Source organism: Gossypium hirsutum, chromosome D07 (genome assembly GCF_007990345.1).
Source record: "Gossypium hirsutum isolate 1008001.06 chromosome D07, Gossypium_hirsutum_v2.1, whole genome shotgun sequence".
Lineage (NCBI taxonomy): Eukaryota > Viridiplantae > Streptophyta > Magnoliopsida > Malvales > Malvaceae > Gossypium > Gossypium hirsutum.
This window is the reverse complement of record NC_053443.1, coordinates 6568317-6595382: the sequence shown is the minus strand read 5'-3', so window position 1 is coordinate 6595382 and position 27066 is coordinate 6568317. Positions and strand designations below refer to the sequence as shown.

The 27066-nt window shown below is 34.4% G+C and overlaps 2 protein-coding genes across 3 annotated transcripts; both read left to right on the top strand.

Annotated features, from left to right (window-relative positions):
* Positions 1–664: 664 nt before the first annotated feature.
* LOC107953566 (lysine-specific demethylase REF6) lies at positions 665–10173 on the top strand. The gene is made up of 7 exons (XM_041097279.1): positions 665–1778; positions 4332–4410; positions 4725–4792; positions 4869–5019; positions 5731–6416; positions 6941–7624; positions 7720–10173. Exons 1-7 carry the CDS (start codon positions 899–901, stop codon positions 9936–9938), a joined length of 4767 nt encoding a protein of 1588 aa, XP_040953213.1. The 5' UTR covers positions 665–898; the 3' UTR covers positions 9939–10173.
* An 11880-nt stretch (positions 10174–22053) lies between these two features.
* Positions 22054–26888, top strand: LOC107953568 (zinc finger CCCH domain-containing protein 67). Of its 2 annotated transcripts, XM_016888911.2 has the most exons (6): positions 22054–22661; positions 23152–23205; positions 23712–23831; positions 23981–24256; positions 25388–25660; positions 26388–26888. In XM_016888911.2, exons 1-6 carry the CDS (start codon positions 22257–22259, stop codon positions 26589–26591), a joined length of 1332 nt encoding a protein of 443 aa, XP_016744400.2. In that variant the 5' UTR covers positions 22054–22256; the 3' UTR covers positions 26592–26888. The 2 variants fall into 2 exon arrangements, with proteins under 2 accessions (XP_016744400.2, XP_016744401.2); XM_016888912.2 differs by lacking the exon at positions 23152–23205 and having other exon boundaries at positions 22076–22661.
* Positions 26889–27066: the final 178 nt, after the last annotated feature.

The window sequence follows — 27066 nt, the reverse complement described above, 5'->3', positions numbered from 1 at the left end:
ATTAAATTGTCTATATCTTTACAACTTTTAAAGAATTAAATAAAAAATTTATCATTTTTAAGGGTCAAAATACAATTTTGCTTTTACTAGTTTAAAATTTTTAAAAATTTAAAGGGTAAAAATGATAAAATTTTCATTTCAGGTCAGCCCCTTAAATCCACCTCTATGTTATTATATTATTTTATATTTTTAGAAGTTTATATTTATTTTAGCAATTTTTTTGATATTTTCTGATTTTTAATAATTCTTTAAGATTTTTTAATCAAATTTTATGAAAAAAATATTATATTAAACCAGAAGTTATCATGTATTATTATTATGTCAATTTATTTTAATAAATTTTACCAATAAGTGGCGAAACTATTAATGGAGGGACTTAATTGATTATTTTAATTAATGACAAAAATTTAATTAGATAGGAATTTAAAGAAAAGATTTAATTTAATTTTTTTTTGACGTACAAGCCTAAAATATATTTCTTTTGACATAATCTGGAAAGTTTAATCAGCTCACACAGCCCCCAAAAATTTATTGTTAAATTAGCCGGAATAAAAAAATAAAATAAAAGAGACAGTGGTAGGAAAGTAAATAAAATAAAAATGGCTGTCATTTTCATAACTTTCTTCCAAACCCAGAATAAAACCCATCCAATTCCCTCTTAGTTTGTCTCTGCCCCTTCCTCTGTTATCATAAAATAAACATTTTAATATTTTTCAGAGAAAAAAAAAAACAGAGGAAAAGAAAAGCAAAGAAAACCCATTTTTCAGAGTATAAAAATAAAGAAAATGGGAGCTTAGAAGAATCTTCAAAACTTTTTTTGTTTTGTTTTTTTTTGAGCTCTTTTTACAATATGAACTTTTTTCAATGATTATCCAAACCTTACCCACAATTTTTTTTCATGGCTTGTTCAAGTCACCATTCATTGGAGCAAAGTCAAGAAGCGTTTTCATGGCTGAAATCCATGCCTTTAGCTCCAGAGTACAGGCCTACTTTAGCAGAGTTTCAAGATCCAATTGCATACATTTTCAAGATCGAAAAAGAGGCTTCCCAGTATGGAATCTGCAAAATCATACCGCCAGTACCACCTGCTTCTAAAAAGACAGCAATTGGGAACCTCAATCGTTCCCTTTTGGTTCGTGCTGAAGCTAATGCAAGCTCCGATTTGAAGCCAACACCCACATTCACTACTCGTCAACAACAGATCGGGTTTTGCCCCAGAAAGCCCCGACCTGTTCAGAAACCGGTATGGCAAAGTGGGGAGTACTATACTTTCCAAGAATTCGAAGCTAAAGCCAAAAGTTTCGAAAGGAATTACTTGAAAAAATACAGCAAGAAGGGTACCCTTTCAGCTTTAGAAGTTGAAACCCTTTTTTGGAAAGCAACGGTTGATAAACCTGCCATGGTTGAGTATGCTAATGACATGCCTGGTTCAGCTTTTGTGCCATTGAACCCAAAGAAGAGTAGTGGAGGAGGGAGAGAAGCAGGGGAAGGGGTTACAGTAGGAGAAACACCTTGGAATATGAGAGCTGTTTCGAGGGCTAAAGGGTCATTGTTAAGGTTCATGAAGGAGGAGATTCCGGGGGTTACTTCCCCTATGGTGTACATTGCAATGTTGTTCAGTTGGTTCGCTTGGCATGTTGAGGATCATGACTTGCATAGCTTGAATTATTTGCATATGGGTGCAGGGAAGACTTGGTATGGTGTGCCGAGGGACGCTGCGGTTGCTTTTGAGGAGGTCGTCAGGCTTGATGGCTATGGAGGAGAGTTCAATCCTCTTGGTGAGTTTTAGTGAACTATTGGTTGTGTTTCCTCTGTTTCTTAGCTAGCTATATGTGAAATATTTTGTATGGACTCTGCATGTGTGAGTAATACTTCATTTAAGATTAACCCATTGGTGTGGTCGACTTGTTTGAGCAAATCAAAACCTTAATAGACTAGGACCAGCTGGTGCTTGAAATTGACTTCTTCTTGAATGGTGTCAATGGCGCCTATAAGAGGTTTTAATTATCAGCTAGCACTATGTGTCAATGGAGGGGAATTCAGTCCTCTTGGCGAGTTTAGTGAATTATTAATCGTGTTTCCTCTGATTCTTCACTAGCTGCGTGTGAAATACTTGGTGTTGGCTCTGTATATGTAAGTAGTAACCCATATAGGATTAGCCAATTGATGTGATTGAACAGTTTGAGCAAAGGAAAAACTTAGTAGACTAGGACCACTAGGTGCTTGAATTTGACTTGTTCTTGAACAGTGTCCATGGCACCTTTTAAGGGGTTTTAATTATCGGTTAGCATTTTGTTTCAATGGAGGGGAGTTCAATCTTCTTGGTGAGTTTAGTGAATTATTAATTGTGTTTCCTCTGTTTCTCTGCTAGTTGTGTGTGAAATACTGTGTTGACTCTGCATGTGTAAGTAGTCCATGTAGGATAATTTGGCATTTTGGTGTGATTGACTAGTTTGAGCAATGGAAGAATTAGCTTAGTAGACTATGTGCTCCAATTTGACTTCTTGTTGAGAAGTGTCAATGGAGATTTTTAAGGGGTTTTAATTATGCGTTAGTGTTGTATCAATGGAGGGGAGTTCAATCATCTTGGTGAGTTCAGTGAACTGTTAATTGTGTTTCCCCTGTTTCTTCACTAACTAAATGGGAAATTCTTTCTGTTGACTATGCATACGGAAGTAGTAGCTTATCTGGGATATGTTGATGAGATTGACTAGTTTGAGCAAAGGAAGACTTAACTTAATAGACTAGGTGCTCAGATTTGACTTCTTGTTGAGCAGTCTCAATGGAGGTTTTTAAGGGTTTTAGTTATCTGTTAGCATTGTGTGTCAATTGGAGGGGAGTTCAATCCTCTTGGTGAGTTTTGTGAACTAGTTTTCTTTTGTTTCTTTGCTAACTATATGTGAAATACCTTGTGTTGACTCTGCATATGTAAGTTGTAGCCCATGTAGGATGACATTGGTGAGATTGACTAGTTTGAGTGAGGGAAGAATTTGACCTTAGAGACTAGGTGCTCGAATTTGACTTCATGTTGAGCGGTGTCAATGGGGCTTTTTAAGGGTTTTATTATGGCTTTGCGTTGTGTGTCAATGATCAGGGAGTTCAATCATCTCGGTGAGTTTAGTGAACTGTTAATTGTGTTTCCTCTGTTTCTTCCCTAACTGAATGGGAAATACTTTCTGTTGACTTTGCATATGGCAGTAGCTGCTTATATAGGATACTTTGATGAGATTGACTAGTTTGAGAAAAGGAAGAATTAACTCAATAGACTGAACGCTCAAATTTGACTTATTGTTGAACAGTGTCAAAGGAGCCTTTTAAGGGGGTTTTTGTTATCAGTTAGCATTGTGTGTCAATTGGAGGGAGTTCAATCTTGGTGAGTTCTGTGAACTAGTAATCGTGTTTCCTTTGTTTCTTTGCTAACTATATGTGAAATACTTTGTGTTGACTCTGCATATTTAAGTTGTAGCCCATGTAGGATAACATTGGTGAGATTGACTAGTTTGAGCAAAGGAAGAATTGACTTTAGAGACTAGGTGCTTGAATTTGACTTCTTGTTCCACGGTGTCAATGGATCCTTTTAAGGGGTGTTAGTTATCGGTTAGCGCCATGTGTCAATGGAGGGGAGTTAAGCCTCTTGGTGAGTTTAGTAAACTATTAATTGTGTTTCCTCTGTTTCTTTGCTTGTGAAATACTGTGTTGACTCTGCATATGTAACTAGTAGCCATATGGATAACATCGGTGAGATTGACTGGTTTGAGTGATGGAGGAATTAACTTGATAGACTAGGTGCTCGTGTTTGACTTCTTCCTGAATGGTGTCAATGGGGCCTTTTAAGGGGCTTTAGTTATCGGTTAGCTGTGTTTAGTGAGGCTATGCTGTTACACATGTATACTGTTTTTGTTAGATTGAATCTACATTCTATGGTATAATTTTCATTGTGTTATGTTATGTATAACCACGAGTTAACATTTACTCTTCAATTTCTGTTAATTTAAGCGTTGGGACTCATCAATATCATCCATGAAATTTTTTTCTTATATTTAATGTAGATTGTGCTTATGCAAGTATTTCGTGTTATTCTTATCCTTTTATACCCTTTGATGAAGTGTGGCGTATGATTAGAATAGTACTAATTGACTTTCTAGTGTATCAATGGTTTTTGAATTGCCATTTTGGATCAATTTAATTTTATTCCATGAAATTTCTTTGTGATGTTCTGGTTTAACTAGAAAAGCAATTGGATCTCTCATACTTAAGTGATGGTATTGATATTGTATCTTTTTCCAAATATTTCAATTCAGCAAATTTTACTCTGATTTTTCATGTATTAGTTACCTTTTCTACTCTCGGTGAGAAGACCACAGTGATGTCTCCTGAAGTATTTCTTCATGCCGGGATACCATGCTGCAGGTAAGTTTACCTCATATTATTTTGCACTCTCGAGTGATCTTAGTTTCAATAAAAATCCTAAATTACCACTTATGATCTTTTACATTGCACATTTCTTGTCTTGCTTTTCATTTTTATTTCGTGCTATAAGTATTTTAATACTATTTTTTGTTCTTTTAATTAAACTTATGGCCCATCCATTTCTCCTTTTTTTAGCAAAGATGATATATTGAGAAGTTTCTTTGAAATTCTTTAAACTTCTATTTATTATCATAGTGTCATGGTGAGGGACGGTTATCTATCACTTTCTGACATTAACAGTATTCTGAAATCAGGTTAGTGCAAAATGCTGGGGAATTTGTTGTCACCTTCCCGAGAGCTTATCATTCAGGGTTTAGTCATGGTGAGATTCCTTCCAATTTCTATTAGTTATGATTTTAGGAGGGCGCTAATTTCATCCATATGTTTTTTGCCATTAGGTTTTAACTTTGGCGAGGCGGCTAATATTGCAACTCCGGAATGGTTGAGAGTGGCCAGAGATGCTGCTATTCGAAGAGCTTCAATCAATTACCCTCCGATGGTCTCTCATTTCCAGTTACTTTACGATCTTGCACTTGAATTATGTTCAAGGTATGACTCATGTGTCTGGTAAAAGCAGTATCTTCCTTCTCTATCAAATATGGCTGGAACTCTTGTAGTTTGCTGCTCTCACTGTGAATGTTAGCGCAACTCATTTGAATATGCATATGAAATTTAATCGAGTAATTGCTCATTTCTTGCCACTAGTTGTGACCGGAATTTGTTGCCCTTTTTCAATGTTTTTTCCTGCTCCTTTGTTGCTTTGACTTGGTCTCGAATGCCAGAGATGGGTATCTTTGACTTTTTGCTAGTTTTTCCTAGCAATATGTAGACAGTCACAATGTCATGCCATTATGTCGTATATGTGGTCAATGTTGGTACATTAGATTTAACTATGCTGCTCATACTCACTTTTCTTGAAGAATCCGTGTCCAATATATGGATATGGGGACATGACATCCTCCAAATACATGGAGAAACTTGGAAAAATCAAACCATACCCATATCCAATACACTCGAGTCTGAGTAACTTGGCATTAGAATTCTGAAGAGTAAGAAACATATCCCTTTAGTTTTTATTTGTTGTTGTTATGAAGTTAATGACCGGACATTGTAAAGGGAAAAAAAATCTGTGAATATCTCTTGGAAAGTTCAAAATTTATACCCAAAGTTGCTTGTAGGATGCTTGAAGTACAATAAATTGAAGAGCAATAACTTATATTATGCACCTTTTCCTTATTCTTGTTAAGTTTGTCTTTGCAGGATACCTATGAGCATCGGTGCTAAACCTAAGAGTTCTCGACTAAAGGATAAGAGAAAAAGCGAAGGAGAAAACTTGGTTAAAGAATTATTTGTGCAGAATCTAATACAGAACAATACCTTACTTCATATTCTCGGAAAAGGATCTTCAGTGGTATTACTTCCCAAAAGTTCATCTGACATTTCTCTTTGTTCTGATTTACGATGCCAATCAAGAATAAACCCAAGGATGTCACTCAGTTTATACAAGGATATAATCAAATCATCAAAAGACGTAGGTTCTGATGAGACCGTCATAGGTGGGAACGAAGAAATCAAGGGAATAAAAGGTTTCTATTCAGTGAAAGGAAATTTTGCTTCTATGTATGAAGGTAACCGAGATTCTTCATTTAGTGGAAATGATTATTCATGTAGATTTCCATCACAGACTTCGAACACAACCAGGGAAAGAGACAGTGCCATTCTAGGTGATGCATTGCCCGATCAGAGGCTGTTTTCATGCGTCACATGCGGAATATTGTGCTTTGCTTGTGTTGCTGTTCTTCAGCCAACCGATCAAGCGGCTAGATACCTCATGTCAGCTGATTGTAGATTTTTTAATGATTGGACCGTTGGTTCTGGAGTAACCCATGATGGGTTCAATGCTGCTCATGGGGATGCAATCACTTCCGAGCAAAATCCTTGTTCAAGTAGGTTAAATATGGAAACTTTCTCTTATTAGCCGACCTTCATGTGATTTACATGCTAGTGGAAGTAAATATATTTTTACATATATATATTTATTGTTTTGTTTAACGTTTTACTTGTGCTTGATGAACAATAGCTTTGTCTTTATGATGCATATAAGCAGTCTGGTAAGTAGACTATCTTCGAATTTGGCTGAAGGCCATTGGCTTCGTACAAGATGTCATATTCAACGAGTGATAGGGATGATAACTCAAATATGTTAATTCGAATTGATGCTTCCTGTTTTATGTTACTCTCATGGCAATTGGCTTTTGTTTGGGGCCAGTGTAATGAACAGTTGCTCATATACTTACATCTGAATAGAATGTGATAGCTTTCATGTTTGAGTTAAACTATGTATACTATATGATATCTTGATCGATCATATGCTTATCTAAAGATGAGGATTCTTATCTGAGCTTCTGGAATTAATATTTTATTTGTTCTGGAAACATCATTAGCCCTTCTTTTTGTCTTTCTACTACAGGGAGAATGAATAAAAGTGCTCCAAATTCTTTATATGATGTCTCTGTTCAGCCTGTTGACTCCAAGTTTCGGATGGGAGATCAGAGCAACCAGGTGCTGGAAGATACTGAAAAACGGGGAGAGAGTTCTGCTCTCGGTCTATTGGCTTCAACATATGGAAATTCATCTGATTCTGAAGAAGATCTTCCTGAACCAAATGCTACCATCTTTCATGATGAGACAAATCCCACAAATGTTTCACCAGAAAGGAAAATTCAGTATAATGATTCCGGTTTTTCTCCTAGTGATGTGAACACAAGTCGTAATCCTTCATTATCAAGGCTCGATTCTGAGGAGGAATCTCCATTTGACATCAAGAATGGAAGCCCTGAAACATTTGACCCTGATCTTGAGTTTAAAACTGATAATCTTATTTCAAGAAGATCCAATGGTTTGGAGGATAAGTTTAGAGATCCAATGACATCATCTCATGTTAATCCGAATTACTCTCGAGCTGCTCATGGCATAGAGAAAATGAGGTTTAGCATGGCTGTCTTACCAATGGAGAATGTGGATATTCCATTTGTTCAAAGGATGGACGAAGATTCTTCTCGAATGCATGTCTTCTGTCTTGAGCATGCTGTAGAAGTAGAACAGCAACTTCGCCAAATCGGAGGAGTGCAAGTATTTCTCCTTTGTCATCCAGGTACATTCTGGCCTGGGAAAATGAATAAACATTAACTGTTTTAGGTTCTTTTCTTTTCCATCTTTAACAACTATATTATCTATGAAACAATGCAGAGTATCCAAAAATAGAAGCAGAAGCAAAGTTGGTAGCTGAAGAACTTGGAATTGATTATCCTTGGAATGACATCTTATTTGGGGATGCTACTAAGGATGACAAAGAACGGATCCAGTCAGCTCTTGATAGTGAGGATGCTATACCTGGGAATGGGGACTGGGCAGTAAAGCTTGGTATAAACCTATTTTATAGTGCCAATCTCAGCCGTTCTACGTTGTACAGTAAACAGATGCCATACAATTGGATTATATACAGTGCATTTGGTCGAAATTCTTCTGATAGCTCACCGAAAAAGTTGAATGTGTACGGGAGGAGGTCAGGCAAGCCGAGAAAAGTAGTGGTGGGAAAATGGTGTGGTAAAGTTTGGATGTCAAATCAGGTCCATCCCTTTTTAGCACAAAGGGATTCTGAGGAACAAGAGCAAGAAAGAAGCTTCCATGCCCAGGCAATTTCGGATGAAAATGTTGAGAGGAAACCGGAAAATGTTCCGAAAGCTGAAACAATGAAGGTGGTTAATAGAAAGAGAAAATCGAGGGCAGAGATCACACTGAACAAGAAAGTGAAACGTGTTGAGTCAGAGGGTGCAGTTTCGGATGATTCATTGGATGGTAGTTCTCTTAGGCAGCAACAGATAGTTTTCAGAGGCAAGAAACCTAGACTGGTCGAGAAAGAAGAGGCAGTTTCATGTGATTTGCTCGAGGATGATTCTCTTCTGCGTCACTGGAATCTCTCAAGAAATAGAAGGGCTAAATTTATTGAAAGAGAGAATGCAGAATCAGAGGATGCAGAAGAAGATTTTACCCATCAGCAGCAACGGAGCAATCTCAGAGGCAGGCATCACAAATATATCGAAGAAGATGATGAAATTTCTGGTGATTTACTCAATGAAAGTTCTCTTAAGCAGTATAGGAGAACTCCTAGAAGCTTGCAGGCCAAATTTTTGGATGGAGAAAATGGTGTATCTGATGATGAACAAGAGGAAATTTCACATAAGCTGCATCGGAGGATTCCAAGAGGCAAGCAAATCAAGTCATCCAAGAGGAACACAGCTGTCTCGGATGATTCCCTTAAGCAGTATAGAAGAATGCGTAAAGGCAAACAAACAAAGGTTTTCGAGAGAGATGATGCAATGTCAGATTATGCATCAGACGATGATTCTCAGTATCAGATTAGGAGGATTCCTAGAGGTAAGCAAATGAAGTGCATGGAAAGATATGATGCCTTTTCAGATGATTCAGTAGAGGATAATTCTCAACAGCAGCATCGGAGGATTCTTAGCAGCAAAGCGGCCAAGTTTACTGAAAGGAGGAGGGTTCATAGAAGTCAGCTAACCGAGTTTATTGAGACGGAAGATGCAGTTTCTTCTGATTCTCCAGATGACAACAGTTCTCTTCGGCAGCCTCGGAGGATTCCGAGAAGTAAGCAACCTGAAATTCTTGAGAGGGAAGATGCAATTTCAGATGATTCGTTGGATGGTTCTCATCAATCAAATAGGAGCCTTAGAAACCGAAAAAAGAAAGGCCCGACACTATGTCAAATGAAGCGAGAAACCGCTCAGAATGTAAAACAAGTGAAACGTCGGTCAACGGAACAGGTTATCTCTCAGCATGTGAAACAAGAGACTCCTCAGAATCAGAACACCAAAACTAAGCAAACTGCCAGACACTGCAGTTCATCATCTGATGAAGATGAGATAGAAGGTGGACCGAGCACACGCCTAAGGAAAAGAACCCGAAAGCCACTGAAACAGCCGGAAACAAAACCAAAAGAGAAGAAGCAAGCCGGTAAGAAGAAAGTGAAGAATGCTTTGAATTCGAAAACCTTATCTGGTCAAAACTCTGCAAAAGTAAGAGACGAAGAAGTGGAATATCAGTGTGACATGGAAGGCTGTTCGATGAGTTTCGGCTCGAAACAAGCTCTAATCCTACACAAAAGGAACATTTGTCCAGTCAAAGGGTGCGGGAAGAAGTTCTTCTCCCACAAATATCTGGTTCAGCATCGTCGAGTTCATTTAGATGACCGACCTCTTAAATGCCCATGGAAGGGCTGTAAGATGACATTCAAGTGGGCATGGGCTCGAACCGAACATATCAGGGTTCACACAGGTGCTCGTCCTTACGTATGCGGTGAGGAAGGCTGTGGCCAGACATTTCGTTTTGTGTCGGATTTCAGTCGTCATAAACGGAAAACTGGGCACTGTGGGAAGAAAGGTAGATGATAAATTTAGAAGGAAGGGAAAACTGTAATTTTAACATTGTAATGAACCTGTTATTGAATGGTAGGCTAGGGTTAGGATTTCACCATTGTTGTCATTCAGGAAACTGTTAATTTTGTTCTGTCTTGGGATTTCATTAAGCCCCATTCATTTACTCTCAAATTAGAGCAATTGGTTGGATCTTGAATCAGATTGTTGCCCCTTCATTTCTGATTTAATTATTAACATTCTAACTTTAGGGCTTGATTTGCAATTTGATTTACTTTTGGTTTGTTATTATTATTATTATTATTATTAGGAATGAGACTTTGGCAAAGCTGGCAGAGACGGATGCTTTGGTTTTGAGTTTTTAGGTTTGAGATTATTATGCACAATTAAATGTGTAGGTTCTCGAATTTTATCATATACTATTGTTATGTGTGAATTTTAGATTGGTTAAAGTATCTAAGAGTCTTTGTATTATAGGAGTTTGATTAAATTAGTCTTTATATTATTAAAAAGAATCAAATAAGTGTAAATTATCACAAGTTTACATTTATTGTATACAAAATGTCTTGATTATTTTTTTAATTGCAGTTTAAATCCAAACAAAGATTTTATTTACAAAGCGATAAAAACTTTAAAAATATTAACTTTATTAAATGATAATTTATGTTTTTTAAATTGTAAATGTTAATTTCATTCCAATTTGATCTTATTTGATTCTTTTTAATAGTAAAATTAAATCAATCCATTTAATAATAGAAGATTTAATTTGACTAGGTCCTTATAATAGGACCTCTCAAGTCGATTTAATTTGTAATTCTCTTTCAAAAAAAAAAAGGTTTGATTTGAAAGTTGACAAATTTAATTGGTGACATGATGAGAAGGGCTTATATATTATTATCTTTGTTTTATATTTTTAATAATATCTATGTTTGACCTTCTAACAACGTTATCTTTAAAGTTTGAATTTGTATTCTTCAAATTGCTAAGGTATGTATTGATTACTCAAGAACAAGTGTTGATTCATGCCTCTTTAGTTTGTTCTGCGGCTGACTTCCAATGTATGGATATCAAACCCCTAGTGTAACACCCCTATCAATATCCATCCTTATACTGACTCGATCGTCGGGTCAAGATATCGGGATGCTACATTTGTTGCCGAAGCAACGACAGTCAAATTTAATTGGTTCTGAATACTTATTTAATCAATTTGATGAATTTAAACTTTTGATATGCCTTAATATCATTTTCAAGTCTTATATGGGTTTATTGCAACCTTTAAAATAGTATAAAATGGAATAGGGGCCAATGTAAAATGTTCTCAAAATTTCGGGGTGACACCAGGGGGTTCCTCATCACGACGTCTCGTCATGACGTCACACACTGACTTATGTCGTCGCAACATGGTTCCTCCATCGTCACAACGAGAATACTATTTCACATGTTTTACCATATTTCAAGTTTTTAATATCTAAGTCCTTCAAAGCTCAAAATTCAATCAATTCAATTCATTTCAGATATCATTCACATTTACCCATTTATAATCTCAAATCCTCGTAATAAAACACGATATTCAATCAAAAATAGTAAAACTATTAAAAATGAACACAATTATCGAAATTTTACAAAATATGGCCGTTAGAGGACTTACACTTACAAATAAAGTTTACTCTTTCTACATACCATAACTATTGCCAACATATACCAATCAATCTATCCATTAGGACTACCTTAGTTCATTTTATAACCATCACTCACTTAGCACCTTAAAAATATATTTGAACTTCTCTTATGTACTAGCAAATCCATTATTTGCAACAACTTTTTAGCAAAATCACTTTTCTATCATTTTTTCCTCCTCCTCCTCCTCTCCATTCCACTTCCTTAATGTTTATATGTGTGTATATATATATATGAAAATGTGTGTATATATATATATATGAAACATTAATTAAGGTTTTTGTAGCTACACACATACTCTTATCAAGGCTGTCCATTTGAGTGACAGTCACTAATTTATTTATTTCTTGGTCTATAGAATTTGAAATTAAAATCTACTTGTTGTGTTTGAAACTAAATTCAATGAGATTTATACCATAAAAATTTCATAATTTCTTCTTAATTCAATTAATACAGTTTTTTCTTTAAATCTTCCCCTGTTCTACTGCTAGGCAGCTCTATCCCTTATTTACTAAAAATTAAATATCTTTCAGTACCTCTATCCATTATTTACTAAAAATTAAATATCTTTCAGTACAAGTCTCATATTATGTTTCCGTTTGTTTTCCTTGAAAATATATTCATTAATATTTTATTCATGTACTAAATATTTTTTTACAATTTATAATGATTTTTCAAAATTATAACAAGGGAACCTGAAATCATTCTGGTATTGTCTCACAAAATTTATTATATCTATTAATCTACAATTTCATTGCTTACAAATTTTCTTCTATGAAAAACTAGATTTGGTAATATTTAATTTAATATTTTATTCAACCTATAACTCGATTTCTAAAATTTTTGGTGAATTTTCAAAGTTAAACCACTGTTGCTATCCATAATTGTTTTAATGCTAATTTTTACTTTCATGGTTTTTGTATTAACTTTCATTTAGACATACATAATCATTATACTTTTAATTATTGTCCAATTTAATCCTTAAAAGTCACTTATCATCAACATATAGTTTTATCATAACTTCTCTTATTTCAATTATAAATTTCACAAGTTTACAATTTAATCCCTAAGATCATGAAAATTCATTATTTACTATAAGTTCACTTTAACATCACTTTGTAAATAATTCACTAACACTCAACATTTCATTTAAACTTCGTAACACAAAACTTTATTTCACACATAAATTTTTGCACACTTTACAATTTAATCCCTATTATAAAAAATTTAATGTAACTTGAAATTTTCCCACACATTCACTTTTTATGTCATCACAATTTCATCACACTTCATTTTTATTCTCTTTTCAACATTCAGTTTCACATAACCTATTTTGTTTACTTTACAATTTAGTCCATTTTTCTACTACTTCAATATACCAATTTAATTTTCATACACAATATTTGCACATTCACAATTAATTCAACTATTTTAGCATACTCTATACTTGATTAAAATTAAATAAAGTAAAATTCTTGAAATACTTACCCTATCTCTTTAATTTCCTCGCTTTTTCCAAAATGATATTCTAACTCTCTATTGTCTCTACTTCACTTCTCCTTTTGGGTGGCTATGGAAATTTTCAAGGAATTTGAGAGAAAAAGTGAGACTTCATGGTAAATGATCAAATTGTAAAGAAATGAAAACCCCTCTTCATCTATTTATAACCAACGCGACATGCATGGAAGATGAGGGGATTTTCTACACTTTTCTTCAAAAATATCTCATTTAATTATTTAATTAAAATATTAAAATATCTTACAAAATAATAAAATAATCAACCAACCACAATTGAACACCTTTCATCCTTAATAATTATACCATATAAATATCTAATTTGAGTAATAACCATTTTACCCTTTACATTTCTTCAAAATTTAATTCTTGAGTCACTAATCACTTTTGATAAAATTACAATTTAGTCTCTCGTATTTCTTTCACTTATTCAATTTGGTCCCTACATCGCAATTTCATATATTAAAAAATTGGGCTATTTACTTTTGATCCTTTAACTTTTCTCATATTTACACTTTAATCCCTTAAATTTTGAATAACTGTACTCGTGTCTCAAAACTTTTGACATTATTACAATATAATCCTTTCCTTAGATCAACATTCTTCTTAATTCGAAATTTTCTTTGGCATCACTTACCCCTTTTCTTTTATCATCTTTATATCTTCTTTTCATTTTACCAGTAAATCAATTATAGACTATTTCAATTTAATACCACTTTTATAATATATTGATTTTAAGGGTGTTACACCTAGTATTGATATGTAGCCTCTAAATTGTTTTAAAAACATTTTTAACACTTTAAAAAACTTGTAAATGACTCAAAAATATTTGGTACATTATAAAATATATATAGAACATGTTTTATAATTATATAAAGTAAATATGAATAAACAAACAAATTACCTTTTCTTTTTTAGTTTCCCAAGGTATCTATTGGAGCAAGCCCAGTAACTAATCTTTCGCATTTGGTGGGCCCATTAAAGGGGTAGATGCTAGCCACAAGTTTTAAACAAATTACCTTTTCATATGCTTAAATGTTACACCCCTCGCTTGTCCCTGATGTTGGGATCAAATTACAGAATGCTACTGTACAAAATAAAACAATTACAAATAATTAATAGTCAAATTATATTAACTTCAATCATATTAAGCATTCAACACTATTTAAACCTTTTTACGTGTCTCAAATGAGCTTAAGTGAGCTCTAAGATAGACTCGGGAATGAACAAGGATCAAAATACAACATTTTCAAAAAATAATGACACTTTTACAAAACAGGGGTCATACGACCATGTACCCAAGTTGTGTAACAAGCTGTAAGTGTGTAAAACTGAAGTCACACGGCCGTGTGTCTAGGATGTGTAACTCATTGTGGCCATGTGGGTCAACTTGTAAAAAATCATCAAATGTCACACGATCGTGTGGTTGGGTTGTGTAACTAACTGAGACCGTGTGAAAAACTAAATAACCAAATCTACAATACTCATACAGGTGTGTAACCAGCCCATGTGACAATCGGGAGTTGTGTGATTCTAATGCTTCATATTTACCAATGGACACACGATCGTGTCACTAGTCCGTGTGTGACACATGGTCGTGTGGTACAAAAATAGGTCACTTGAAGTTTGTTTTCAAAACTAACCATAATTAGCAATCCCAAATAAACATTTAACCACATATGACCTATTCAAAAGACTTCAAAACCATGCTAACACATATCCTTCTCTAAACATTAAACTAATATGCCCTTCAAGGCACCACAACTTACTCAATTCAAAATGGTTAAATCAACACTTACCAAAACTTAATTATAACTAACTATATGCCATCAAACACCAATTCCAAACACATACAAGTAGCCACATTTCTAAAACCAAACAACATGCCAAGTTTGACATAAATGCTACAACAATGTCATACCTAACCATCATACCATTTCTACATCACAAATCATTTTCAAAATGCACTTAGAAGCAACATAGAATCCACATTCAAAGTTGCCATTCATTTAAACAATTAAGGCATACCAAAATAACTACATACACATTCATAACCATTACAACCATATTAGTACCAAAAGTCATATAAAGACTAAAGTGACAAGTCTTAAAACTAACATATCCACAACTACACCTATGTACAAGACATATAGCCATTCATGTTGGACCTATACAACCACCAAAGTACATGCCACATCTAACCGAGCCAAAATGACCAAAACTCTACCGAATCAAATAGTGGATAGTGTGAGCTTTGACATGATCCACTCAATGTGTTCGACAACCAACGATCTACAACAAAAAGAAAAGAAGAACAATGGTAAGGATTTTTGGATGCTTAGTAAGTTCGTACAGAAATCGATTTAACTTACCTTGACATTAAATATTATAAGTAAATGAAATCACATAACATAAGCAGGGGTGAAGTCAAAAATTTTTTTTAAGGGGGGCTAAAATTAAATTGTAATTTTTACAATAGTAAAAATGCAATTTCATCATTTTAATAGCCTATATCTTTATAATTTTCAAAGGATTAAATCACATTTTTATCATTTTTAGGAGGCAAAGTGCAATTCTACCTTTACTAAATTAAATTTAAAAAAATTTATATAACCTTAGCATTTCATACATATAACCATTGGTTTCACCTTTGATCTTGCCATTCGATTCAATTTCATTTAGTTACTGTTTTCACTCGAAGAACTATAGTAAAGTAGCCTCGGATACACATAACTTAAATTGCTCACACGAGCTGTGAAATATATTGCTCATATGAGTTGTGAATTAGAACTTTGAAATTTACATGATGCTGCTCGCACGAGCTGTGCAGAATCCGCAACACATGCAGGATCTCAACCATTGGTACTGGTACTTGTTAACGTTTAGACCCTAATGGCATGTCATTCGTATCTTAATCGTTTACTAAGTTCACACAGGCCTTAAATGAATCCTCGTAACGTTTTCATCATTATAAAAATCCATATTCATTCCATATCATTTAATTATTCACTCAAGGCACATATACTGCACTTTGCAATTTAGTCCTTTCAATACGAACAATTGTCATTTTAAAACAACTTAACTCACAAGTAATAATTAACACAATAATAACATGTATTAACAAGGGAAATCACATAAAACTTATTTAAACAAAAAAGCAACAAGTACGACTCCAAGGACTACTCCGAAATTTTTCCTTTTCCACATTTATCTTCGGTTGATTTAATTCTAGATCTATATAACAATTCATTCCAAAATTTTAGTTCCAATTATCTTAAAAAATCTATTTCTATGCATATGAAAACTTAATTTCATCTTTCACAACTTCTCTAAAGTTTCACATTTTATTCAATTTAGTCCCTAAAACCGAAACTATCATATCTTTCACATTTAAGCTTTGTTTTTCAATCCATTTTGCTATTTCATCCATTTATAACTCTCTAGAATTCATAATTATAGAAATTCCATGACAATTTCTAAATAATTACATTTTAGTCCCTAAACTCAAAACTAATCAATTTTTAATTTACAAATTAGTCCTTTTTCATATCTAAGCTTCAAATCTAACAATTTAGTATTGAAAGCTTTAAGATTCATCAATGGAAAGTTTTAAAATCTTAAAAAATTTTGAGCAATAAAGTGCGAGTTAGCTGAATTGAGTTATCACGATCTTAAAAATATAAAAATTATAAGAAACAGGTTGAAAATCACTTACCAATTTGAAGAACAAACCTTGAAAACTCAAACCCTAACTTTCCTTAGCTATGGACGGTCAAAGAGGAGAGGAAAAGATGAAAATATGATGATAATATCATCTTTTCTTTTTATTTTAACTTATATACCATAATTAACACTAATTAATTAAAGATTAAACTAATTAAGCTTTGTTTAATTATCAATAATCATAGTTATCTATATAAAATAATAGGTCTAATATTTTATTTGGTCCTTTAACCAAATAAAATTCCATAACAATTAACTTTTACGATTTAGTCCTTGTACCTTAATTACTAACTGTTCATTGAAATTATCGGATAAAAAATCAATATAATATTGTACTAGACTCGTAAATATTATAAATAATATTTACTGACTTGATTATTAGAATACGAAGTTCCAAAACCACCGTTTTCAATACCACTGAAAATAGATTGTTACATTGAAGATTAATTTGTGATTGCAACCATGTAATATTATCCTTCTAATAAATTGTATAGTCACAATTACCAGTCCAACTGCTAAAGTATTAAATATTAGTAAAAATATAAATGATTTATACTCTAATACGTTTTATAATGTATGCTTATAATTTTACCTTTTAATAAGAGAAAAATGTGTTCAACAACATGCTTATGATAATAAAATCATAGGATAAATTACGGTAGAGGTCATTCAACTATGGGTTTTTTTTTGTCAGTCAACCATGAAAAGTTATAAAATGGTCACTCAACTATTAGTAAATTTCTTTTTTGGTCATCCAACTATGAAAAGTTACAAAATAGTCACCCAACTATTCAATTTTGTCTTGTTTGGTCACTAGCTGGCTAACGTAAAAATGAAAACACCCAAAAATCCAAGATAGTAAGGTGGCCAAAAAAGAAAATTATTAATAGTTGAGTGACCATTTTATAACTTTTCATAGTTAGGTGACCAAAAAAGGAAAAAAAATCATAGTTGGGTGACTACTAATGTAGTTTACCCAAACTTATAAGGCAACCATTTATCTCCATGTTCTCCTATTTGCACGCTATACATACACTCTACATAAGCATGCCAAAACAACATACCCCTAATTGTATCTTGTGATCATTCAGAAATCAACTAACAACGAGGCATACATTACATGAATTTTTATTGTTGAACATTTTTGGCATCAACACACCTCTGATCATTTAGAGGATGTAAGATCTAGCATTTTTGAAGAATTTAAATAGGAGATACATCTTATAGGAGCTCTTTAAATGCCTCATCAACCATTTAACCTGTAAACCCATGTAATCAACCTTAGTGTTAGTAAACATATTGAACACATTAACGAGTAATATTCAAAAAGTGAATGTAGAAGTTCTTATTATTGGTAGATTATTGATTGAAAGCATATCAATAACATTACATATTTTATCGTTATCATACATTCACCTCGTGAGAGATGAAAAGTATGAGTCTCTATCATTCAATCAAAATGGAAATAAATACCGGCAAAAATGACATATTTCTAGTTTGATTAATGTGATGAAAATCAACTTCTTTTGTGTGATCAAGGACCAAGTTGTGATATACTTTTATTTCTATATTATTGTGACATTAATTGTTCGTACACATTGGGCAATAGATCCTTCCGATCACAATAAAAATTAAGTCAATTTAAAACTTCAAAATTCAGGTTTAGTTTAAGTGAGAAATTGAAGAGCACGTGCCACATCGTGACGAGGCGTTTGGTCATCAAGATGAAGAATGACCGCGTCGTCGGTATGAGGGTTTTTTTATTATTGTAATAAAATTTTGATTATATAAAATGAAAACATAGAAATGAAAAAAAAATTATTAGTAGAATTAATTTACCGAATCTCAAAAAAATTACCCACCCAAATCCTTGGTTGATTCAATTCAACAGCCAAAACCAAAAAAAGAAAAAAAAAACCCTTTCAGTCAAAAGAACCCATTGATTTTGTGTTCTTCAATTCAATCCCTAAACCCATTCAATCGATTTTCGATTGTTGTTGATTTATTTTGTGTTCTTCTGAATCGATTTTATTTATTGAAATTTTAAAATTGATTTGAGAATCTTAAACTCTCAAATCGATCCTGTATTAAAAAAATGCAGAAATAAAAAAAATTTAACTGTTTCATTTTCTAAAATCGATATATATCATTTAAGAAAAAAGTCAAAATCTTCGAATCATTAACTTGTCTTGGTAATTTAAAGATATGTATGTATGTTGTTTGGGTTTAGCATTGCTTAGTGCCTTGTATATGTATCGAAATATTTGTGATAAATTAACAATTTGTTATATGAAATATACATGAACGAACACAATGCTACAGGGGAGATATATGAAATATTTGAGTGATCAACATGGTTGCTCTAGGTTCTACTATGAAATATTTCAATGACTAAACATTGAAATGTTTTAAATAATTGTGTTAAAAGATAATTTCTTTATTATATTTTTTAAAAATCTCAAATGCCACATGGCAGATAACGATTGGCTCCAAAATTTTTTTAGACCAACTATGGTAACAAAAATTACCAAAAAAATAAGTGTAAGAACCTGAATGAGAAATACGTTAAAGTTTGGGCAAAATACCATTAAAAGCTATTTTTTAAAAAAATTTACTGAAATGGGCCTGATAAATAAATATTTACCAGAATGACCCAATTCCCCGAAAGCGCGTCCACGTCAGCGCGCTTATTCTGACGTGACTAGAAAACGCGTCCTTGGGGGAGCGTTTTGTCTACGTGGACACAAAACGCGCCCTCAAGGACGCATTTTCTTGCCACGTCAGCAAAGCGCGCTGATGTGGACGCGTTTTGCCCGCGCGTGAATAGTAGCAATGGCTACTTGTTTGACCGTTGGTAACCCCCCCAACGGTAAAAAAAACTATAAAAACCCCCTTTTCAATTTTTTACAACTTAATCCTTTCTCTCAAATTCTCCCAAATTCTCTCTAATATTCTCTCAAATTCTTCTCAAATTCTTCTCAAATTCCTCTCAAATTATTTTTAAAAAAGCTTTAATTTTTAATTATTTTTAAAAAAGTTTTGAATTTTATTTTTTTGAATTTTTTTTAGATCGTAAAAATTTGATCGTGTTAGCAATGGCCGGGGAATTAATTCATCTTGATGACAAGCACATATCCATCGAGCAAATGAAAATGGTAAGTGTTAAATTTTAATTTTAAATATTATTTAAGATATTTTTTATTTATGCAATTTTAAATAATTATTATTTTATTATTTGTTATAAAAGTCTGTAGATCGGATATTGTAATGTTATATCCGCAACATGCATGGTCCTCCATCACCGTTGGTAGAGAACTACTTGCGGGAAGCGAGTTTTTGGCACGTGGCGATGGTAGGTCAGGGATGCAAGTTGGACCCGAAACTCATCAGTGCGTTGATTGAGAGGTGGAGACCCGAGACGCACACATTCCATCTTCTATGTGGAGAGTGTACTATCACTTTGGAAGATGTCAATTTGCAATTGGGATTGTCGGTGGACGGGTACGCAGTCACCGAGTCTGTTCAATCTGGTGATTAGGGAGCGGTATGCTACGAGCTTTTAGGCACTATTCCGGAGAATATTAACGGAGGTCGAATCAAGATGGGCTGGTTACGAGACACATTTCTGAATCCGGATGATGATTCTACCGAATTAAAAAGAATCTGATATGCTCGGGCATGCATTCTTCAGATATTGGAGGTTATCTGATGCCGAACTTGTCACGGAACCTTGTACATCTAAGATGGCTGCTGAAACTCGTTGATTTTAGAGCAGCTGGTGAATTGAGTTGGGGGTCTGCCGTTTTGGCCACATTGTACCAGGAGATGTGCGAGGCGACGCGACCAAGTAAAGCGAAAATCGGAGGTTGTCTGTCACTACTGCAGTCATGGGCACGGTTTCACTTTCCATTTTTACGTCCTCGAGTGACCACCCATATATATTCTCACTCATAACGAGGTAAATTTTATATTAGATTTTACAATTATTACGTATATTTAAAATATAATAGTATGCTAAAAATTTATTTAATTAGGTGGAACCATTCGGTAAGTTATGCTCGATTACTTACCTCTCTTGAAGATATACGGCTTCTATTAGGCCAACAGTCGAAAGCACAAGTATTAAATAAAACAGATATTTCCATCATGAGCTAGTCAATTGGTATTTAGTATTTAGTATATATAACTAATATTTCCATCATGTTAATATAGTTTCAATGGACACCAAACGAGGATCCGGCAATTCGGGCAGTAATTTCGGATGAGTACTTCCAAAATCCAAACGCTTGGCATGTGAAAGTCGCATTGGTCAACTATGCGACCGTGGAGATGCACCAGTCGAACAGAGTATTACGGCAATTTGGATTCCGAAAACCGATCTCCGTGGCACTAGAAGTGTTGGATGATCATCACAAAATCGACATACGGCAATTGCATACGGATTGGCCAAGATTCTGGTCACACTACATCCAAATGTGGGAAGACCGGTATGATTATATACCTACTCGAGAATCGATCATCGTTCCTGAGTTAGCGTGCGTGCCAGAATACATGCATGGTTTAGGATCCATGGCAAGCCGTATTTACTGTCGGCAGAGGAGAGACAGCAACAATTACGTGTCCTAAGGGAACGACGTGGCCCTTTAAATCCAAGAAGAAGGGACGACGAAGCAGGCCCATCAACGAGGCCCAGACAATCACCCGACCCATTATCAGCACCCATACAATCACCAGGCCCAGCAACAGCACCGACACAGTCACCCGACCCAGTAGTTCAACCGACAATACCCACGGTACAGCCTTTTCATATGATGCCAAGTGCGTATTCTAGCCCTTTTATGTATCCTAGCCCTGATATGTTTCCTTTTTCTAGTCCTATGGCAGATTGGAGTCAATGGCCATGTTCATCTCCATTTTCGATTACGCTGAGTGGAACGCCGATGTCTAGGCCAGCATCGCACGAGGGATCGCAAGAGGGGTTGTCAGGGAGCTCTTCTTTTTTTCAATCCCCATCACCGTAGAGCGCGCTTTTTGTCTACGTAGGCAAAACGCTTCCTTAAGGACACGTTTTTCTGTTACATGACAACTCGCTGACGTGAATGCGTTTTCAAGAAAATAGGACCATTCCAGTAATTAATTATTTACCGGACCTATTTTAATAATTTTTTTAAAAAATGGTTTCTATAGGTTTGGGGCTTTTTTTGGTTTAAATCTTATTGAATTATTATTTCTATATTATGGATTCTTTTCTCTTAACCTTTTAGCTGCCTTTTCGTCATGTTCAGACACACACTTTAGCACTTGCATGCCATTTCCCAATAACAAAGTCTCTATCCTTTATAGTTTATTCTTTTTCTTTTCTCTCCTTTTTTTTTTTCTTCAAATTTTAGGGTTTTTTTTTTGAAATGTTGATTTACGATGTCACAATCTGAAGAAACCACTCACACCGATTCCGCCCTTCTGAGTTTAGGGCTTAACTCGACCGATCCGACTCCGATTCCCCTCGACGAGTCACCGTCTGATCTCAATCACTCGGTTAAGGAAACCGACCACCACGAAAACAATCTCGAACAGCAGCTGAATAACCTCGATTTGAAGGAAGAGGAGGAGGAGAAAGATGACGTAGAGACACAAAACGACGTTGAAGAGGAGGAGGACATAATCGAGAATGAGAATGATGATGATGTGAAGAAGGATGAAGAAAGGAGGACGATTTATCCGGTGAGACCGGAAGCAGAGGATTGTGCTTATTATATGAAAACCGGACTTTGCAAATTTGGATTCAATTGCAAGTTCAATCACCCTGTTCGAAGGAAGAACCAGGTCTTTTTTCTCACTTCATTGTTAGTCCGTTTCATTTTATGCTGAAAATGCTCTCTCTTTAGCTGAACAGAAACTATCTTTTTGCTTGATTGAATTTTTTTTCCAGTTGTTTGTTTATGCTGTGAGCCTGTGAGTGTTGAAGTTTCATTTGTTTCAGTTGTTAATTCTTGTGCCTTGAGGAAAATGTAACCATTTCTACTTCTGTCAGCTTGTGAGGGCAAAAAACTGTCTTTTCGTCTTTTCTCTCTGACGTAGCTCTTAATTAATTACCAGCTGATATATAATTTAGTATTGGGATATGTTATTCAAACAAAGGAAGTTTTGATTTTTGGGCCTTGTGCTTCACATAGGTACCCTACCCTATCCCTTAACAATTAGTGATTTTGGTTGTTTTATTGTTTTATGGTTGACTTGTTTGATACATACCTAGTATCCATTTTATTCTGACTTTTTTTTCATTCTGGGTGTTTTGGAATTATGTTGTCTGAAGGCTGTTAAGGAAAAGGATGAATCAACAGAGAAAACAAACCAACAAGAATGCAAGGTCAATCTTCGTAATTTATGTTTGCAAAATGTGCTCTTTACGATCGTAACTGCTATCACGTTGATGAGTGTTACTAATTTGATTTTCAACTGTTTTTTATGTTCAGTTTTGTTTTGGATCAGTTTGAGTAGTTGAACACATTTGACGAGTTTGTTTTTGAGATTAAGTTCTTTGCTTCCTGAGGATGAAATTCTTTTGAATTTATGCTGCTTCTTTTCAGGAATTTTATGACTGAATCTGTATATATTTTTTCATTCTTTCAATGAAGCCGCCTTTTATAGCATTGTCATTGCATTTCAAGTGCCTAATGTTAATATCTTTAATCACTGGTTCTAATAAATCTTGTTTTTAGACTGGTTTACTTTGGCCCATAACATATTTGTTCCTGCTTGTTCAGCTGCTTCGGAAGTTCATATTTATCTATTTTAATCTATGTGTATATAAGAAATGTGCACAGTTTGATAGTAACATTTCTGTAGTTTTACAATTTTGCTTGAGATTTTCAGTACTACCTAAGAACTGGTGGATGTAAGTTTGGGAAGGCTTGCAGATACAACCACTCAAAACAAAATTCTTCAGTGAGTCCTATCTTAGAGCTTAACTTTCTGGGGCTGCCCATCCGAAAGGTGTTAATTTTGTCTTTACACTATCAGTGGAACTTTAGCAAATTCCATAATTTCATTTTTCCTACGATCCTTCAAATCTTATGAGATATATATTTTGTGATTAATTGGAGTAATCATTTTGGAAATTTGAATTTTTTAATTCATCACAGGGAGAGAAAGAGTGCCCCTATTACATGCGTAATGGGTCCTGCAAATATGGAGCCAACTGCAGGTTTAATCATCCTGATCCTAAACTTGCTGGAGCTTGTGAACCACCTTCAGGATACAGTAATGGTGGATCTGTTTCATTGCAAGCTGCGTCACTAGTGAATATGCCATCCTGGTCAGCACCAATGACATTAAATGATAGTGCTGCCTATTTGCCAATTATGTTTTCACCAACTCAAGGTGTTCCACCTCCAAATCCAGAATGGAATGGGTATCAGGTACTACCATGGCTCTTATGTTGTTTTAAGTTTCTGTTCATATATTCTATAGCATGTATTAAACTTATATTAGCATACTATAGTTGCTAATATCTTAGCATTGCAATGGTCCTTACCTTCCTCTTGAAATGCACACCTGATTTTAAAATGTTCTCCTAGATTCTTGAATTCATACCTTGAAGTATCCAGTATGTATCACCATATTGATAACTCTGAATTGTGTAAAAATGCTTCTGCACCTTCAATATATAAATTGCATGAATGAAATGGATAATCTGGTTTAGGATGTCATGATCCCATGCACTGATAACTAATAAATTTATTTTGTAATTCTTACTGGCAATAGCAAACAACCATATTCAGGTAATAAATGGAATATTTCAATTCTGAAGGTCAGATGGTTAAAACTAGTTCTAGAGGTGTCCTGAGGGAACTCTTTAAGATTACTAACTTGAATAATTTATTTTTCAATTTGGAACTCATGAAACTAACTGTCATTTTCTGCATTGATACAAAAGAATCAGTATAAATGGTATATAGAACTAATAAGTGCATGTAAGGAACTTGTTAGCAAAAACCATATTATACTTGGCAGGCTTCAAGGTTTTTGTTGAAAATCCTACTTTCACTTTTCTCATCATGCAGTTTGGTCACTTTGTTATCTCAAGGTCTGAAATGCTTGCAAATGTAAGCAGAGTCATGTAGAGACAATGCACAGGATGTGGAAAAACATTCCATTTTCATGTTTATTCAACTGAAGAAAACTGTTATATTCACGCTTGTCGTAGTCTAATATGTTGAGACTTGCACCAAAGTAGACTAAGTAGAACCTTGGTGTTGGTTAAGTTACATGGATGATGGATTGTTTTATTTGGCTCTAAAATAGACTTGCACCAAAGTAGGCCAAGTAGAACCTTTGTCCAATGTGTATTTATTACTTGGTTGACTTTTTTACCTTTTGTTTATTTTACTACGACCTATTCTTAAAGAAGCCCGTGCTTTACATTGCCTCGTAAGTCTGAAATTGGTTCTGCATATTATTTTCTTCTCCCAGAAATTAGATATGCTTAATGAAAACTTATAACCAATATGGTTCTGCATAATGAGTTGATTTTGTTGTGCCTTATCAAGACAACTCTATATCCCCCACTGGAAAGGGGTTTGCATCCAACTCCAGCGTATGTAATGAGCAACCCATCAACTGAAACCACTGCCTATACTCATCATCAGCCACAGATGGTGGTTGATGATTTCCCTGAACGGCCTGGCCAAACCGAGTGCAGTTACTTCCTCAAAACTGGGGACTGTAAGTTCAAATCTAATTGCAAATATCATCATCCAAAAAATCGTGTTCCAAAGCCAACTCCATGTGCTCTCAGCGACAAGGGCTTGCCATTGAGACCCGTAAGTTTTTTCTCTTTTAGATTGTGCTGCTTTTGAAATATATATAAACCAGGTAGATACTTTTAAAGTTTTCTTTGTATGTGGAAAATGAAAACATACGTAATTCACGTAACTACAAATGTTTCACAATTCCTGTTTCGTACTTAGATCGTGCAATTCCAACTCTCCGTATCTCTTATATTTTGAAACAAAGCTCCTTATGAGAAATCAACAAAAAATTGCATATTTTAGAAGTTGCAACTTGATTCATATAAACTAGGCAACGATTAAAACCTAATGTACTGTTAGGCTCCGAGATTAACCCTGATAACATACCTTACTCTTTTAGCATTTTGTTCCTGCAATGATTCGTGTTTTTGGTGAAGACAATAAATTCGGTAAAAGTACCATGGAAGGTCTTGTACTAAGAGTTGATTGCATTTGTCCCTTTACTCAAAAAAGGGGTAAATTGGTTTTTTTATTAAAAATTTTATCCATTTTTACTTTTAAAAATTGACATGGATGACGAAATAACCAGACGGTTACACATGACGTGCCACATGTACTTCATATTGATATACAGGGATCAGTTTTTAAGAGTAGAAATAGATGGAAATTTTTTAGTAGAGGAGACATGTAATCCAACTCTTAGTATAAGGGCGTCCATGGTACTTATACCGAATAAATTCTCATTTCTCATTGTGCTTAACGTTTAATGCTTTCTCGGTTTCATATTTTTGGAATCCAGGATCAAAGCATCTGCTCATACTATAGTCGATACGGCATTTGCAAATTTGGGCCAGCCTGTAAATTTGACCATTCAATACAGGCAACTCCTCCAACAGTGTCTGGACTAGATCAGCCTCGACCGTTGAGCCATTCCACCGCTACGGAACAAGCTGGAATTGCCAGAAGCAACCGTGCTGATACCGCAGTTCAGCAGTCTGTGTAAAACAAGGATTCTTCGATCAAAGGTCCATACCGCTTAGATCTATCACATTATTATCAAGGATTCTGAATTTTCCCTTTTTTTCAACCGGAAAAGTCAATTCGACCCTCTTTCTTCGTGTTTCGGTAGCCATAAACTTTTCAGGGAATGTCATTATATATTAACACTATATACTTAAATGTATTGTTTTTGCTAGTGCTAGTGCTAGTGCTTGAAGCTGAAAATGAAATCCAGAAAAATGTAAATTATGGCAGATTTTTCACGTTATCTTAGGAACTAATGCAAGTGAAAGTTTGAACATCTTTTACTTCTAGGGCCGGGGCGGGTGGCGGTGCGGCTTATATATATTTTTTTATTTTTGAAATATCATAATATTTTATGAGTTAATTGTATAAACATCCTCAAGCTATTGCCCTAATTTTGAATTGGTCCTAAAACTTCAAAACATTTTAATTATCTTCTCAAACTATTAATTTCA